The sequence below is a fragment of the Aphelocoma coerulescens genome, chromosome 28 (genome assembly GCF_041296385.1).
Source record: "Aphelocoma coerulescens isolate FSJ_1873_10779 chromosome 28, UR_Acoe_1.0, whole genome shotgun sequence".
Lineage (NCBI taxonomy): Eukaryota > Metazoa > Chordata > Aves > Passeriformes > Corvidae > Aphelocoma > Aphelocoma coerulescens.
Window position 1 is genome coordinate 1,676,395 of NC_091041.1, and position 14,913 is coordinate 1,691,307.

The 14,913-nt window shown below is 46.0% G+C and overlaps 1 protein-coding gene across 2 annotated transcripts in view; it reads left to right on the top strand.

The window, feature by feature from the left end:
* LOC138099543 (excitatory amino acid transporter 5-like) overlaps positions 1-14,631 on the top strand; it is a 29,495-nt gene extending 14,864 nt beyond the window's left edge. Inside the window, exon 11 of one of the 2 annotated variants that reach the window (XM_068996824.1) lies at positions 1-14,631. In XM_068996824.1, the coding sequence (XP_068852925.1) occupies positions 1-168 (168 nt within the window). In that variant the 3' untranslated portion in view covers positions 169-14,631. The other variant, XM_068996823.1, reaches the window with a different exon arrangement.
* Positions 14,632-14,913: the final 282 nt, after the last annotated feature.

Sequence of the window (14,913 nt, forward strand, 5' to 3'; positions counted from 1 at the left end):
AAATTAAAACTGTGCTCTTTCTTTTTGCAGCAAGACCCAGTGAGCAACACGGACAAGTTTCCTTCTGCAGAGACCTCCCACCTGCATCCCAAAGACAATGTGATTGAAATGATTGATGAAACCTTGTTGGACCAGACAGGAGTTCACTATAACATCTGCCAGGTGTAGATAACAGCATTCCTGCTCCTGGGAATGACATCTTGGTGCTAAACACTGACACTGTGAGTGTCACATATGGATGCTCTGCAAGATAAAGGCCTTACTTGGCACAAAAGTGGAAAAAGCCTCTCTTATCCTTTGAAGACTGTGGGACTCCCAGCAGGCACTCAAAGAGCATGGCTCTGCCACTGACGGGCAGGCAACCAGCTCCTTCCTGCGCCTAAGGACACAGCTGGGAGCTCACTGCCCTGTCTTAAATGGCTGGGTTTGAAGGATTTATAACTCCCATTTTTCCAAGCTCAGCTATTTTTGAAAGTTAAGGAGGTGAGCAGGTGTTAGCAGACTGGATTTGGTGAGAATGCAGTAGGGATGGGGCATAACTCCGAGCCCTCTGGCCAGCAGTTCTTCCCTGGAAGCCAGGCTGTGCTCCAGAAGCTTTTGTTTTCCTTATTATAGAGATTATTTTTTTTTTAATCCTTAATTTTTATTTTACTATTGAGTTCTCATCTAAAAACTAAGATTTAAGTGAATTTTTGTCCAGAGCTCAAAATCTAAGTTGGACATAACTGGATTTCCCATCTGTCAGGTAACAGACAGGATGGCTGAGCTGTTGCACTCTCTCAGGGACAGTGGGATCCACTGGCTGGAGGGAAGGAAGGACCAGCTGTACACCTGTTTCTACAGCTGTTTTATTACAGACAACTAATTAACCAGGCCCAACTGCAACTGCATTGGTTTTCCCAGCTAAGGATCTGTCCCCAAGCTCAAATTCCAATTACAGCCTTAAAATCCAGGCTTCCCAGGGCAGCCTTCAACACAAAAGCCTTTTATACCAAGGATTCATCTCACTGAATTAATTTGTCTCTCAAAATGTCACCTCATCCCTTTTCCCCCTCTTGATCTTTCCTGCCACAGCATTAGGACTCGTAACACAGCTCAGACCCATACTCACATCACTGAACTGTTCTCCAATTGCACATAAAGAAAACATTTTCTGTGCAGAATTCTTTCATGCTGAAGTCAGAGGCTATAAATTTTTTTTTAAGTTAGAAGAAATATTCATTCCAGTTTTGCCAAATGAAAAGCAGAAACTATTAAATATCATAAACCAGCTTTTGCACAAGAACCACTCATCTTCTATTAACTTACAAAAACCTTCACAGAGTTAGAATCCTGGGCAATGTAAGCTTGAGACACTGCTGCTAACTTTGGCCTTTCTCACCCTCTCTCCTTGGTGAGGTTAATTAATACCTTCTTAAACATTACAGCCCAACTACTCTTCAATAGCAGCAGTCACATCATTTGCAAGCCCAAAAAAATCACATTTCAAATCAATCTCTGCAGCTTGCCCAGACATCCCTCCCTCCTTCCCATATGATTTATGATCACCTTGATACACGCTGGTTCAGCATCACTGGCTCTGAAGGGTCTTTGGTTGTTCCTCTGTATCAGTGAGCTCAGCCACCCAAAATGCCCTGGGAGATGCTGGTGAACACTGGGGAGGCCCCAGGCAGCCCCAGCTCTGGGACAAGGATCTGAGTATCCTGTCTGTCTAAAACAGTTCCCCACATCCCCCAAACACAGCTGGACAGACACTTCCAATGCACCTGCTCCAAGGCAGTAATTAAAACAGGCAAGATTTATGAGACCTTGCTGGTGCAGTTGCTGGTGCACGGGAGCGCCCGCATCCCTCACTGGATGCCCCGGGTGAGTCCAGGCCGACCAGCACAGGCAGCAGAGACAAGCCCCACTTTCACAGCCACTCTCCTCTCATTAATGAGCTCTGGATATTACAGCACACAATTAACCCTGCAAGAAAAGGCAGGACAGAATGTCCATGGCAGAGGTCCTTGAGTAAGTGCTGGGGCTGCAGGATGAGCCTCTGGGCAGTCTCTCCCATCACTGGGCTCTGGCTGCTGCAGACCAGACCACTTTATGCCCTGCCCTGGAAGCTGCAAGTCATACTAAAACAACTTAGAGCACATTCTCGAGCTCACTGCAACAAAGAACAAATTATTACTGAAAAAACTGAATATTGTATCTCAGTAATAAATCTAGAGCTGGTGAAGCTAACCCCACTCTGTACAACTTGCCCCAGGAGCTGCAAGGCCGGTGCTTTATCAATCCCAGAATGGTTTGGATTGGAAAGGAGCTTAAAGCTCATCTTCCATTCCCTGCCATGGGCAGGAACACCTTCCACTAGACCAGGTTGCTCCAAGCCCTGTTCAACCTGGCCTTGAAAGCGTTGGTAACATCTCTAAGTATCTGGTGGGATACACACTAGTAGAGAAGTTTTGATTTTGGAAATCAGCAGGAAGTATGTTGGTGCTAGTAAGGTTAAAATAAAGTGTCATGCCCACACAGCCTTGTGCCTTGTGACAAATACAGCAAAGGAGACCTTTTGAGCCCAGCAGCCTCACAACTGGGCTGTCATCACTGTGCCCCTCTAACAGGATAAAACAAGGGGAAAAAATAATTCAAGTGCTTCTGAAAGTCTCTCTGTGGTCTGGTATAGAGGGAAGGCATCGTTATTGATGGGGAAAAGCTAAAGGCAGCAAGGACAATCCATCTTCAGCACTGCACAGGAGAGGCACCTGAACACCTTTAACTGGGTGGAAATTGTGGAAAAGTAAACAAAGCAGATTTACAAGGTGGCCCAGCTGGTGAGGGGCCCACTGAGGGGCCCACTGTCCCAGCCTTTGCCCTTGGGATGGCACCATCCCAACCCCACCTGTGTTTTCAGTAATCTGCTGCTGGGGCAACACTGACACCAGTGTTTATCTGCTGCTCAGGGGGGAACAGCAGCCTCCCTGTGCCAGCCCTGAGAGCCAGTGGCACCCACAGAACCCCAGAATGTCAGCAGGGCTTTTGTAGAGAGCAGCACAAACTCATCAGGGGTGAGGAACAAGAGATTTCTAGAAGACAAGAAAGTAGCAGTAGAAGACAAGAAAGTCACTGGGCATCACCCGGAGGAGTTTTATTCTGTCCCAACTGTATTCAGGAGACCAGGATGGGAGGAAGGTGAAGTTCCACATGTCCCACATCAGGAAAATTGAGGTGTCTTGCTTGGCAAACTGAAACCTGTTTATTCAGCCTCAAAAAAGGTAAAAACAAGGGGAATTGAACAGGCTCCCCAAGAAATCAGCACAACCCCGAGGCTGCCAGAGCTGCAGGAGCATTTGGACAGCGCTGCCAGGGATGCCCAGGGTGGGGTTGTTGGGGTGTCTGTGCAGGGACAGGGGCTGGACTCAATGATCCTTGTGGGTCCCTTCGAGCTCAGGATATTCTGTGGTATTAAATTCTGATATTAAATTCCACTGACTGACACACTTTACCTTCAAAGTTTTTGAAATTATTTTCCCAGGCACCTTTTTTAAGAAAAAGAGGTGCCTCTCTCTATGCTAGCACTGAAAATCTAATTCTTATTTCCATGCAACTGGAGAAGTACAGGCAGCGCAAGGCACACACCCTACAACACAGAAGTCTGCTGTAGAGAAAGCACACAAGCTCAAACCTGTATTCCTTCCTTGGAAATCCTTGTTTTCCTTACAAACAACAAAAATTTCAGCTGCTATGGTAATATAGGTGATCCCTGGGTTATGGTTGCTGTCTATAATATTAGAATAAAGTTGGAGTGCAACTGGGTGAAGGAATTTGGCTGTTACACAAGTGTTATTTTACTGAAAAAAATTCAAGGAAAGCTACTTTGGTGAACTAAAATCCATGTGAAAGGTATTTATGAAGTCTGAGGTTATTAAATGAAGGGAAAAGCTGAAGCAGCCCTTGGCTTTGGGGCACCTCCCAGACATGGGAAGAAAACCCACCCAATGGCCACGTGAGGCTTGACTGGGGAATACATTTCCACAATGGTATTCGGGAATTTGAGGATGTGACTGACCATGAACACTAAGCTTAAAAGAATTTTCATTGAATTGAATGACTTGAGTGTATACTTTACTCAAAAGACATTGGCTTGTTCCTACAGCCCATGGACAAATTGCCTCGATCCTACAGATTGGTTCTTTTCTGTGCATCAGCTGTCTTCCAGAGCACAAATTATTTTTACATATCTGAATTTATAAAAATGATGAGTTTTGATCAGGGACTCTCACTTTTATATTATTTTCACACCTTTTTAGTATGTATAAATGGAGTTGGAAGGGAACAGTCTGCAGAGCACTGCTGCCATCCTTCCTTTGGATCACAATGTGCCTCAGTTTGTGTTTTACTAAAATTGAAAAAAACAACAAAATAATTCAATGCTGTAGCATGTGGCAAAATACAATCCAAACAACAGCTGTGAAAACCAGCCCAAAGCTCCCTCTTCATTTAAAATACTACCTGCTTCAAAATTAGTCTGTGCAAGTTTTCTAGAATCATTTTGAAAATCCCATTCCACATGAAGTTTTGAAGGTAATTATTTAAATCTGTTAAAACCCCAGGTTTTTCTGTAAAACCAGATTTCTAAAGCAGCTCTGAATGACACATATGACTCAAATAACTTTTTTATTTGACAATCACAGCATGTAACCTCCACTAAATGCTCCTCTAAGGAGTGAATGCCTCCCTAGGGATGTTTTCTCCCTCTCCCTTTCCAATTCATTGTACATATTTCTTTCCTTGAGGAATTCCTCATTTTGTCTGATGTGATAATAAAATTTTCTAGAAAATCTGAATGAATTACTTCAGTCCTTCTGCAGGCAGGTGCAGCTCAGTCCATCATCCAGGGGTTACACACACCACAGCCCAGGGTCAGGGCAGATCGTGCTCAGAACGCAGCGCTACGAGAGCACAGCCAGACACATCAGAGCCTGTGTTCATGGCACCATCTGCACACTGTTCAACAGTTAACAGTTCAGATCCAGCTCATACATTGTCATTCAGTGTTTGAATGCAGAGAATCTCATCCCACCCCCTGCCATAGGCAGGGACACCTCCCACTGTCCCAGGCTGCTCCAAGCCCCATCCAGCCTGGCCTTGGACACTGCCAGGGATCCAGGGGCAGCCACAGCTGCTCTGGGCACTCTGTGCCAGGGCCTGCCCACCCTCACAGCCAGGAATTCCTTCCCAATACTCCATCTGCCCCTGCTCTCTGGCACTGGGAAGCCATTCCCTGTGTCCTGTCCCTCCAGGCCCTTGTTCAAAGTCCCTCTCCGGGTCTCTTGCAGGCTCCCTAAAGTCGCATCTGCACCTTTGCTGGGCCCTCAGAGTGGTGTTTAGACCCCCCTCACTGCCCCACAGATCCCATCAGCCCCCAGCCATGCACAGCACAGGGTGCAGAGGTGCCCCATGGACTCATTACCTTGGGCCTCCACCAGCCTGGGCAATTCTGCAGCGTGTTCCACCTCACTGTGCTGGACATTCTCCAGATGCAAACTTCCCAGGATTCAGTGTGGGGAGGAAGCCACAGCATCCCTGTGTAAGATGCTCCAAAATCCATGTCAGGAGTAGCCAGACTTGTGCAGGTGCCGAGGTCCTGGCACCCAAGTGTGCAATATGCACTTACCTTTGTTTTGTAGAAGCTTTGTGTCTCATTTAAACTACACAGATGAAGTGTCTGTAGCCAACAGTGAGAGCCAGGCACCTTTCTGAGCAGTACATCTCAGGCTTTAGCAGACGACTTCAGAAGGCTCTTACTGACGGGTTTGGACCGGGTGCTAAGATTTTAATAGCTTGAGGCAGTAGGATGAATCTTACCCTAAATTACATGTCTGAGCAAGAGAGCTATTTTTAGAATCCTGAGCCTTCAAACTCTGAAAAGCCAGATTTTAGCTTTCACTCTGAGCCATGGACTTCTGTGAACCACAGCTCAACACAGACAGGAAAGAACAGTAAAGCTGAAACATTACACCTAACCCAAAACTTGCTGCTCCACTTACCTGGCCATTTCACCTCAGAGATCTTCTACTCACTGTCCTTCCTTGAAACACAACAAATGGGTATTTGGCCACTCTCCTCTTTCTTTCCCCTTCAATATTCCTGGAGTCTTCAACCATCTGCAAAGCAGGATTTTAAACCAGATTCTGGTGCTAAAACATTGAGAAGAGCAGCATCATGACCTCAACTTCAGAACACTGTGTTGTCTCTAGACATCTCACTCCATTTCTCTGTCTTGCTGTCTCTACCCCAAGCAGTTACTTACTTTGACAGGCTGCAATCACTAGAGACAGACAAAGCACATGCTCTTTGCACTTACAGCCTGGCAGACATCTTCTGGTGGTGTCACAGCTCAAGCCAGGCTAAATTCCTCACAATTCTCCTCCTAATGCCAACAGAATGCCAATCCTGACCTTTAACTGTTGGTTTTTACTGCTTGTGTATCAAAGGATTCATCCCCTCAGGATGCTGCATCCACCCAGTTGTTATTCAACGTTATGAGTTGCTCTTCACGACCACACTTCCCTCTGACCTGAGCACCAATCTGCATTTCCTAGACAGGAAGCCTTAAGTAGGAAATAAAACATTCACACATATCCTTCCCAATCAGCAATTACCCACTTGCTCACAACTAGTTACCAAAGCAGAATTCTGCTCTAATTCACCCCCTCACTTTTCCAACCAGGTGCAAACCAAACACACAGAGAACTGCTCAGGCTCCAGATTCACCTATGGACCTGAATTATTTCACCTTCTGAACCCACAATCATAAAACCTGCCTCTCCCCTCATGATCCAGCAAAGGCAGGAGCTCAGTGAGCAGGAGCCAAGGTAAGTCTCAGCAGTGACACAGCCAAGCAGCAGAGAACACAACCAACCTGGTGAGTCCCACTGCTCAGGGTGAACACCACACATCCCCCAGCAGCTCTACTGGGGCATTAATCCCCCAAAACTGGCAGATATAAAACAACCAGAGACATAAGAACCCTGCAAATGGGCAGATAATCAACAACCAGGACTCCTCTTCCGTTGTCCATCGCACCCTCAAAGCAACCAAACACAGATGAAAAAAAAAGCACCCACCAGGAACAGCTGCTGCTGCTGCTGCCAGCGCCAACAGCCACACGATTCCACCTACTCTGAACTGGGCTGGGGACAAGGACCACCACATCCTGGTCCCCAAAGCAAATGGCCCTGTAACAACACCCTGTTTTGTAAGGAAGAGCCCAGGGCTGGGTGCCTGTACCGACACAGCTGTGGCAGTGAGTCCCGGGCAGAGAGAAATCCCTCCTGTGGGCACAGCTCACTGGGCTGCCCCAGCTGTACAGCCCTGATGCTCCCAGCAGCCACACACAGCAGGTAAGCTCTGCCTTCCTCACCAAACCACCCTCCAGCTGGATTTCACCTGCAACCATCAGGAACACACTGCTTTAACCCAGGATTACAAAGATAGCTCTGAGGAGGAGACTGATTCAGTGACAACCCCTACAACTCCTTGGCTGGCTCTGGACAGCAAACAGCCATGCCCATCATCACTGCAGTGCCAGCACTGACTTTACCTGAGAAATGTGTTGAGCTGGTCAAAGCTGTCAACAGCAGATTTCTGATGTGCACAGTTTATTCTCATCACTACATCCTTACCCTACATGACACTCTCGCTTCCCTCATCTCCCACCCCCATGAGGAAAACCACCAAATTGCTCAGCTGACTCCCTGTCAGAATAAGCAAGGCAGGATGGTTCAGATCAGCACAAACCCGTGTCACAGGGCTTGGGCCTCTCCATCTATTTCCTTGTAAGCAGAAAGAGCTCAACAGCAGAGCCACACACTGCACCTGGGAATGGGACACCCAAAAAGCTTCTCTACTCCAGCTTCTTTGGGAGAAAGAAATCACTATCTGCCCATTCTGAGCCTCCTATGTCACCTGTGTGACCAACCCCTGAACAACAGATGCATCGAGATTTTGAACTTCTCATTAACAGCCTTCCACTGCATTTTCATAAACAAACATGTGACAATATTGACAGCAGATTGCCAAATCCTGTCCTGGAAGGATTTCCCCACTCCCAGCATTGTGCACCCCCCAGCCAAAGGATACAGACTGGTGGCACACACAGAAATAAAATGGACCCCCCCAGCAAGAAGCTCTTCTGGAGAGCTTCAGTCCTGTGTCACAAGATGCTACAAAGCACATGACTGAGCCTACAGGACTCACATGGACTCTCCTACTCCCACAGGCCCTGAGCAATGTGCACCCAAAGCTCCCTCTCACAGCTGTGTCGTAGCTCCACACACCTGGCTCCTGAACACGTCTGTGTCTGTGCACTCCTCTGCGTCACGCTCGGCCCATGCCGTGGGCAAGAGCATTTACACTCCTTCTGCCTCTCCAAAACCTCCCCTCATACAGGAGAGCAGGAACGGGGAAGCCAGGGAACAGCTACAGCATCTCCCCACTATTTCCAGCAGAGGATGCCATAGCACATATGTAATACTTCAACATAGGCAGATGCCGAACATATGTCCCAAAGATCTGGGAAATCAATCATATCCCACCAGCTGAAAACCTCCTGCTTACCCTTCCATGCTGCCTGCCTTCTTTAAAGCAACTCCCACCCTAAATTTCCTGTATTTGTAACTACCAAAGTTTATTTAGTGGTATCCAACACCCTATCAAATGCTTTACAAAAGTCCAGGTAAATGGGATTACAATTTTAAAAATCTATTTACTTATTATTCTTAAAGAAAGCCACCAAATTTATTATTCTGTGACAAAATGTATTTGAACATTTTCATTTAGCTCTGTACCTTTAAATTCTGTTATTCAGAATTTGAAGCATATGGCTTTAGAGTAGCTTTTTAGGCCATGGTGGGATGGAGCCTCCTCAGTTCAGAGCCCCTTGGAAGAAGCTGCCACAGCCTTCATTCCCTGCTTCATCACTCTGCAGGGGTAAGTGTCCTGTCTATGGAAACACATGGTGCAGCAGAGAGATCAGTTTAACAGGGTTGTACCAGCCCATGCCATACACCCCTAACACACATTTCTCTCTGATGAGCCACAAGACACTGCCAGGAGGGACAAGTTAAGGTACCTCCTACCAGAACTCTCGTGCTAATGATGCACTTGCATTCAAGATCACTTCTCTCCTGGTTTTAGCACAGCCATTCCCCTGCAGGTCCTTGCACTTCCATTGCCCCTCTGTCACCAACATGTCATGTTCTCCCTTCAGCTGAACACGGAGCTGCTTCCTTCCCCACTTCACAGCTTACAGATAGCTCCTCTCCTTCCTGACCTTTGACAAGTACCTTTGGTTGCTCACCAGTCCTCCACTACTCCATTTACTCTGATTTTAATACCTTGGGTTGGATTTTTGCCGGTGCAGGTTTTTTGGCTTTTGCCAGGAACATGGACTGACGATTGTACCAGCAGTTTTGACTAAGAAGTGACTCCAACTGTCCCTCAGATCCTTAGCACACCCTCTAGTCTAGCTGGCTTCCCAGAACAATTCATTCCTCCAGTTTCCTTGAGCCTCCAACTGACCCCAGGAATAAGCCAGGGCACTTTTTGACGAAAGTGCCATATTATGCAGCCCCAGCTCAGCTGCCTGATCCCACCCTTTAACTGCCCCTTTAGCGTGCCTGGAATGTGCATCCCTGTGGGACTACAGGGGAACCAGATCCAAGAACTGATCGAGATTTAAAGGAACTACTGGTAAGACTTATCTTTCTTTTAATTAAAGTAAGTCCTAACAACAGCTTTATCAGCACAAATAAGATGATGGTGGAGGGTTGGTGTAGGATGCTGGAGACTGGAGCAACACCAGCACCTAAAACATAACCAGAGCTCACCTCTGGAGCCTCATTTACATCTACAAAGACATTTGATGGTGATTACTATTATCATTAAGGGTGTTTTTTTAGGACCTCAGTATCTAAAAATCTTCTAACACAAAAACATTTATGAAGCTGTACCATAACATTATTTTACCATGTAGCATTATTTTAATAACCTATTAAGCTTCCATACAAGATGAAAATGCAGCCATTGCAAGGAATTCCTCCTCTGTCTCCAAAAAGGAACAGCAGATGGACAGTGCTCGGCTGACACCTCAGTCAGCAGCACTGCCCCACAGGCCCTACTGCCTCCCAGCTGCAGCACATAAACTACAAAACACCAAAGTATTTCTGAGCAAAACCACTTCATCCCTGTCCATGTTAGGACATCACACCTCTTTTCCTCTTGTTTGTGCAGCAAATTAAGCAAACCTTTTGTTAGGACTAGGTGCTGCTCACCGTCCTCACTGAACAAAGGGCTGACACAGCTCCTATCAACCAATTCCCTACCCCATGCTGACCCCAACGCTCCCACAGGGATCCTTCCTGTCACATGTTTCACAAATTATGTCAAGCTGCCTTAATCTCACCAATTCAACAAGTCTGTCCCTTTCTTATTTTATTCCTTCTTGGATACAACCAGCTCTCATTATTCCCTCACCCAAACCCAGAGTGGATAACAACAAAGAAGCTGGACATTGGATTCCACAGAGTGGACACTAGAGATGTTCTTCTGTAATGACAGGATTCATCATATGAACGCAGAAAGACCAAAATCAGGGCAAATATTCCATTGCAAACATTCATTCTTCAAGGCCCCCAGCAATCCAACAGGACACGAGGCTCACACGTGCCCAGCTGAGCACAGAGCACCAAGATCAGGAGGGAAGCACAAAGCTTCTCAACCAGTTTCCACTTTACAGCTCTTGCTCTGCCTTTGAGCATCACTGTGTTTAAGTAAGATAAGATGCAAATCAGGGCAGCCAGGATGTTCTCCAGGAACTATTAGTGTTGGAGGCACCACGGCCCTGGAATTAAACACCTCGTGCAAGTCCTCATGAGCTACCTGAGTGACTGAACAAGGCACAGACATCACAGTGAGTCAAACCTCAAACCTGAGCTTTGTGTTGTTCAGAAAAGCAGCTCTGAACACATTGGGACAAGGCTTTGCTGTGCTTTATCTAAAAAAGCATGAGCAGCCCCGATGTCCCTCCAGGAATCCAGTGGTGGGGGTAGAGGGGCCCGGCCACGCACCCTGGGCTATCATGCCGTGTGCTGTGGCATGCGCAGTCAGTCACTGCCATCTCTCTAGAACCACAGTCCTTCTTGCAGCTGAATTGTCTTCCTTCCTCCAGTCCTGCAGTAAGAAAGGATTAAAACATTAAGGCCCATGAAATACAGTAAAAACAGAACGGGGAAAATACAGAGTAAAGGTGGCTCAAAACAAAATCACTGATTTCCGAAGTCACTGACTCCCATGGAGTGACAGCACTGCATCTCACAGGGAGAAGGGAACGGGAGGTGTCCCCTGAGCAGCAGTGACATGGTATGGTTCAGTACAGGACCACTGCTGAAAAATATTAAGACACAATATACAGATAAGGCTGTTTTCTAGAGTTAGAAAAATGTGCATGTGAAATACTTTCCAAGACGGACATTAATTTTCTTAAACCCTCCACAGCACACTCGTCAGATCACTGTACAGTTGTGACCAATGCCTTAGAAAGCTTCATATCATCTTGTTTAAGGACATACATTCCTGCATGAATTACCTCTGCACTGTGCAGGATGTGGGACAGTGCAGATGTGCCATTCCCCATGTGCTATATATAGCATCTGCACAGCAGCGACACAGCAGGAGCACGCACAACTGACAGGTCTGTGTATGTAAACAATGCATAAATACAGTCTACATGTGTTTCACTACACGCAGGTATTACAGGTGTGTGTGCACACAAACATATATGCACCCTGCCTCTTGAAAGATGCAAAGCAGAAGCAACCACCTGGGACAGAAAGGTAAAGCAGGATACATGGTCACAAAAGTGTTTCATCACAAATTCTGCAAGTCTGGTTAGACCAAGACCAAAGCCCTCCGTGCCAGGACTGAGAAGCACACGAGCTACTTACCACAGCTGTTCATGGGGTGCAAGACAGCCCTGGAGTCCTGCCAGTGCCAGTGCCTGCTCCTCCTGTGACAGCGGAGCTGGAGCCCACGGCAGCAAGCAGCTCAGCACAGCTGACACTGCCCCAACTCTGCTCCCAAGCCAAACCACTCCTGCTCTGCTCTCCTCTAAGAGCCTTCTCTTGGGGCAGAATCTGTTCCAACACATTCCAACAGTAGGTTTAACAGGTTTGTTAAAGTAGGTTTAACAGCTCCTCTGATCCCTACTCTGAGAACACAGGAAGCTTCAAACTTACTTGTATTAAACTCAGTTCTTTGTAAGCTTTAGTTTGAGCACATGCTCTTTTATAAGCATGGAGCTCCAGCCCTGCAGGGAGAAGTCAATCCATTCTGGAAAGTTCAACATTTAAAACATTATAAACCACACTTACAATTCAAATAAAGAAAGTCTGCATTTTAAGTGTGCCAAATTTGGGTTAAATTAATTTTGTTGCAATGAAATATTATTTGCCAATGAGATGTTAGTACAAGTTATGTTCTGACAAACTAGATTCGGAGTCCCATTTTGCTCATCACTGTTTCTATACATAAACACTTTAAAAAAAAAGACAAAAAAGAAAGTGTGTCACAGTGCAAAGAGCAAAACACCATGATTTATTCACCTTCATTAAGCTGCACAGGTAACACACACACATAAAACCAGTCCCAAACGTTCCACTTCCCCTTCCTGCTGTCAGTACAGGATGGAAGGAGAGGACAGTTTAGGGAAAAGAAAGGCAGTTTCAAAAATCAGGACTCTAAAGATGAGGAGATATTTGGGGAACAGGCAGGGCCCCTCTGACATTGAGCTACTGCCGAGCTGGGGAAGCATGAGGGGAGTGACGGGAGGGGGGATGGCAGCCAGGCTTTCCTTAAATAGCTGCTCACTGCCACTGCTGGGACAGAATCCAGAGCACTGTTAGCATGACCTTGCACATTTCTTACAGTCATATTCGTCTTTTTTTTTTTTTTTTTTTTAAGGATAGGAAATACAGAGAAAACGATTCAGACATCTTTCTCTGATGTATCAGTTTAACACCTTTATTCTCTCCCCCCCCTTCAACTGTTCTGGAAACGAAGAGGGTGAAATTTGGAAGCAGGATACTAAAACAGCAGAGCAAGGAGGGGGAACAGTCAAAAGCCAGGGAGTCTGTCAGGAATTCTGCAAAACCAGAGTCCCTGCCTGGGGGTTAATGGGTCTACGCTAAGTTTTTTGGTTTGCTTTTTTAAAAAGAGCCATTTCTGAGGGGCTCGAACTTCACATGGTCATGTCTGTTATTAAGCTTTTTGGAATTTAACACATTTTTTCCCCTCACGATTTTTCATAGAAGAAAAACATGGAAAATACAACAGTGGTCAAAATAAACACAAGCAAAGCAAACCACATGGGATGAACTCTGGTGGGAGCAAGAATGGAGAAGGTGTTCCAGCTCCACGCAAAGGGAAACCCAGGAAAGGTCTAAATCCTGATGAAGCATTCCTCAGTACACCAGATGCTGAACATTCAACAATCCACTGATATACTGGTAGGACAGAAAATTCTCACTTCTGCTCTTTACCAATTTAGCACAATGAATATAATTCCGTATGGTGAACAGTGCTCAACTGAGAAATTCCCATCACAGAAAAATAACTGCAAATCAAAAACTCCTGAGTTGAAAGAGATCCTGAGCTGAGGCAGCATTACCACACATTCTATGACATCATACATGAAACACTCTATATAATTTCTTATTTTACATCTTATTTTTCACAGTAAGCCATTACGAGAAAAATCAGAGGCAACATCTCAAAGATACAACAATTAGCCCAGCTCTGAGAGGGATTATTTCCGTGACTAAAGGACAGGAGGCACCTGCTGAAATGCAGCAGAACAGACTTCAGCTTACCAAAACTAAAAGTTTGTGTTGGTGAAGAAGGGACTAAGACTGGAACAGTCTGTGCAGAGCCAGCAGGGTTTTATGTGTTCCTTCAACCAAAAGGATGCGGTTTCAGAAGCATTTTCTGAAAAAGCCCCTTACAGAACCTCCCCCAGGGGTGTCTGTCCTGCCCCAGCCTCACCCGAGGAACCAGGGAGCCTGACCTGCACTGATGGTCCCTTCTCATGGAATCACAGCTGTTAGGTTGGAAAAGCCCTCTAAGGTAATGAAGTCCAACCATCAACCAGGCACCACCACCACGTTCACCACCAGCCCGTGACCCCAAGTGCCACCCCCACACGTTGTCTGAACGCTTCCAGGGACGGTGACTCCGCCACTGCCCTGGGCAGCCGGTGCCAGGGCTGGACAACCCTGGCACAACTTGCAGAAAGTCTTCATCCAACCTAAACCTCCATTATGCCAACTTGAGGTTGTTTCCCCGAGAGCTCCCTGAAGAAGTCTCACTACACATTTCTGAGTAACAGCATAGCTGGGCTTTGGGGTTGGTTTAATCGGGAAGAAAAAGGTAAGATAAAGACGACGACTTTTTTTCCTGAAAAATAAAAAGGAAACTAAGCCCCTTCTTTTAATTCCATCTTTCTAACAAGGCCACAAGTTACAAAATCTTTAGTGGAGGAACCTTGATTGGCCTATTCCTGAACACAGCTCAGATTCTTCTGAAAACATGTCAAATTCCAAACTGCACAATAATAATCCAATTCCTGCAGGGAAAAAAAGACAAAATATGAGCAATTAAGTAAAAGCCTAATTCTATTTTGAAGTACATCACCCTTCACCAGGGCTCAAGTAAAAGCATCCCAAGTATGTTCCAAACAAGTGCTCAACAAAACTAACCATGAACATGTGACAAAAGTACAAAACTCCTTTGCACTATTAACATAGATAATGTCATTTAAGTCTTAACACCAGTGTAAAATATCTATGAGTTGTTTCATTTAATTTT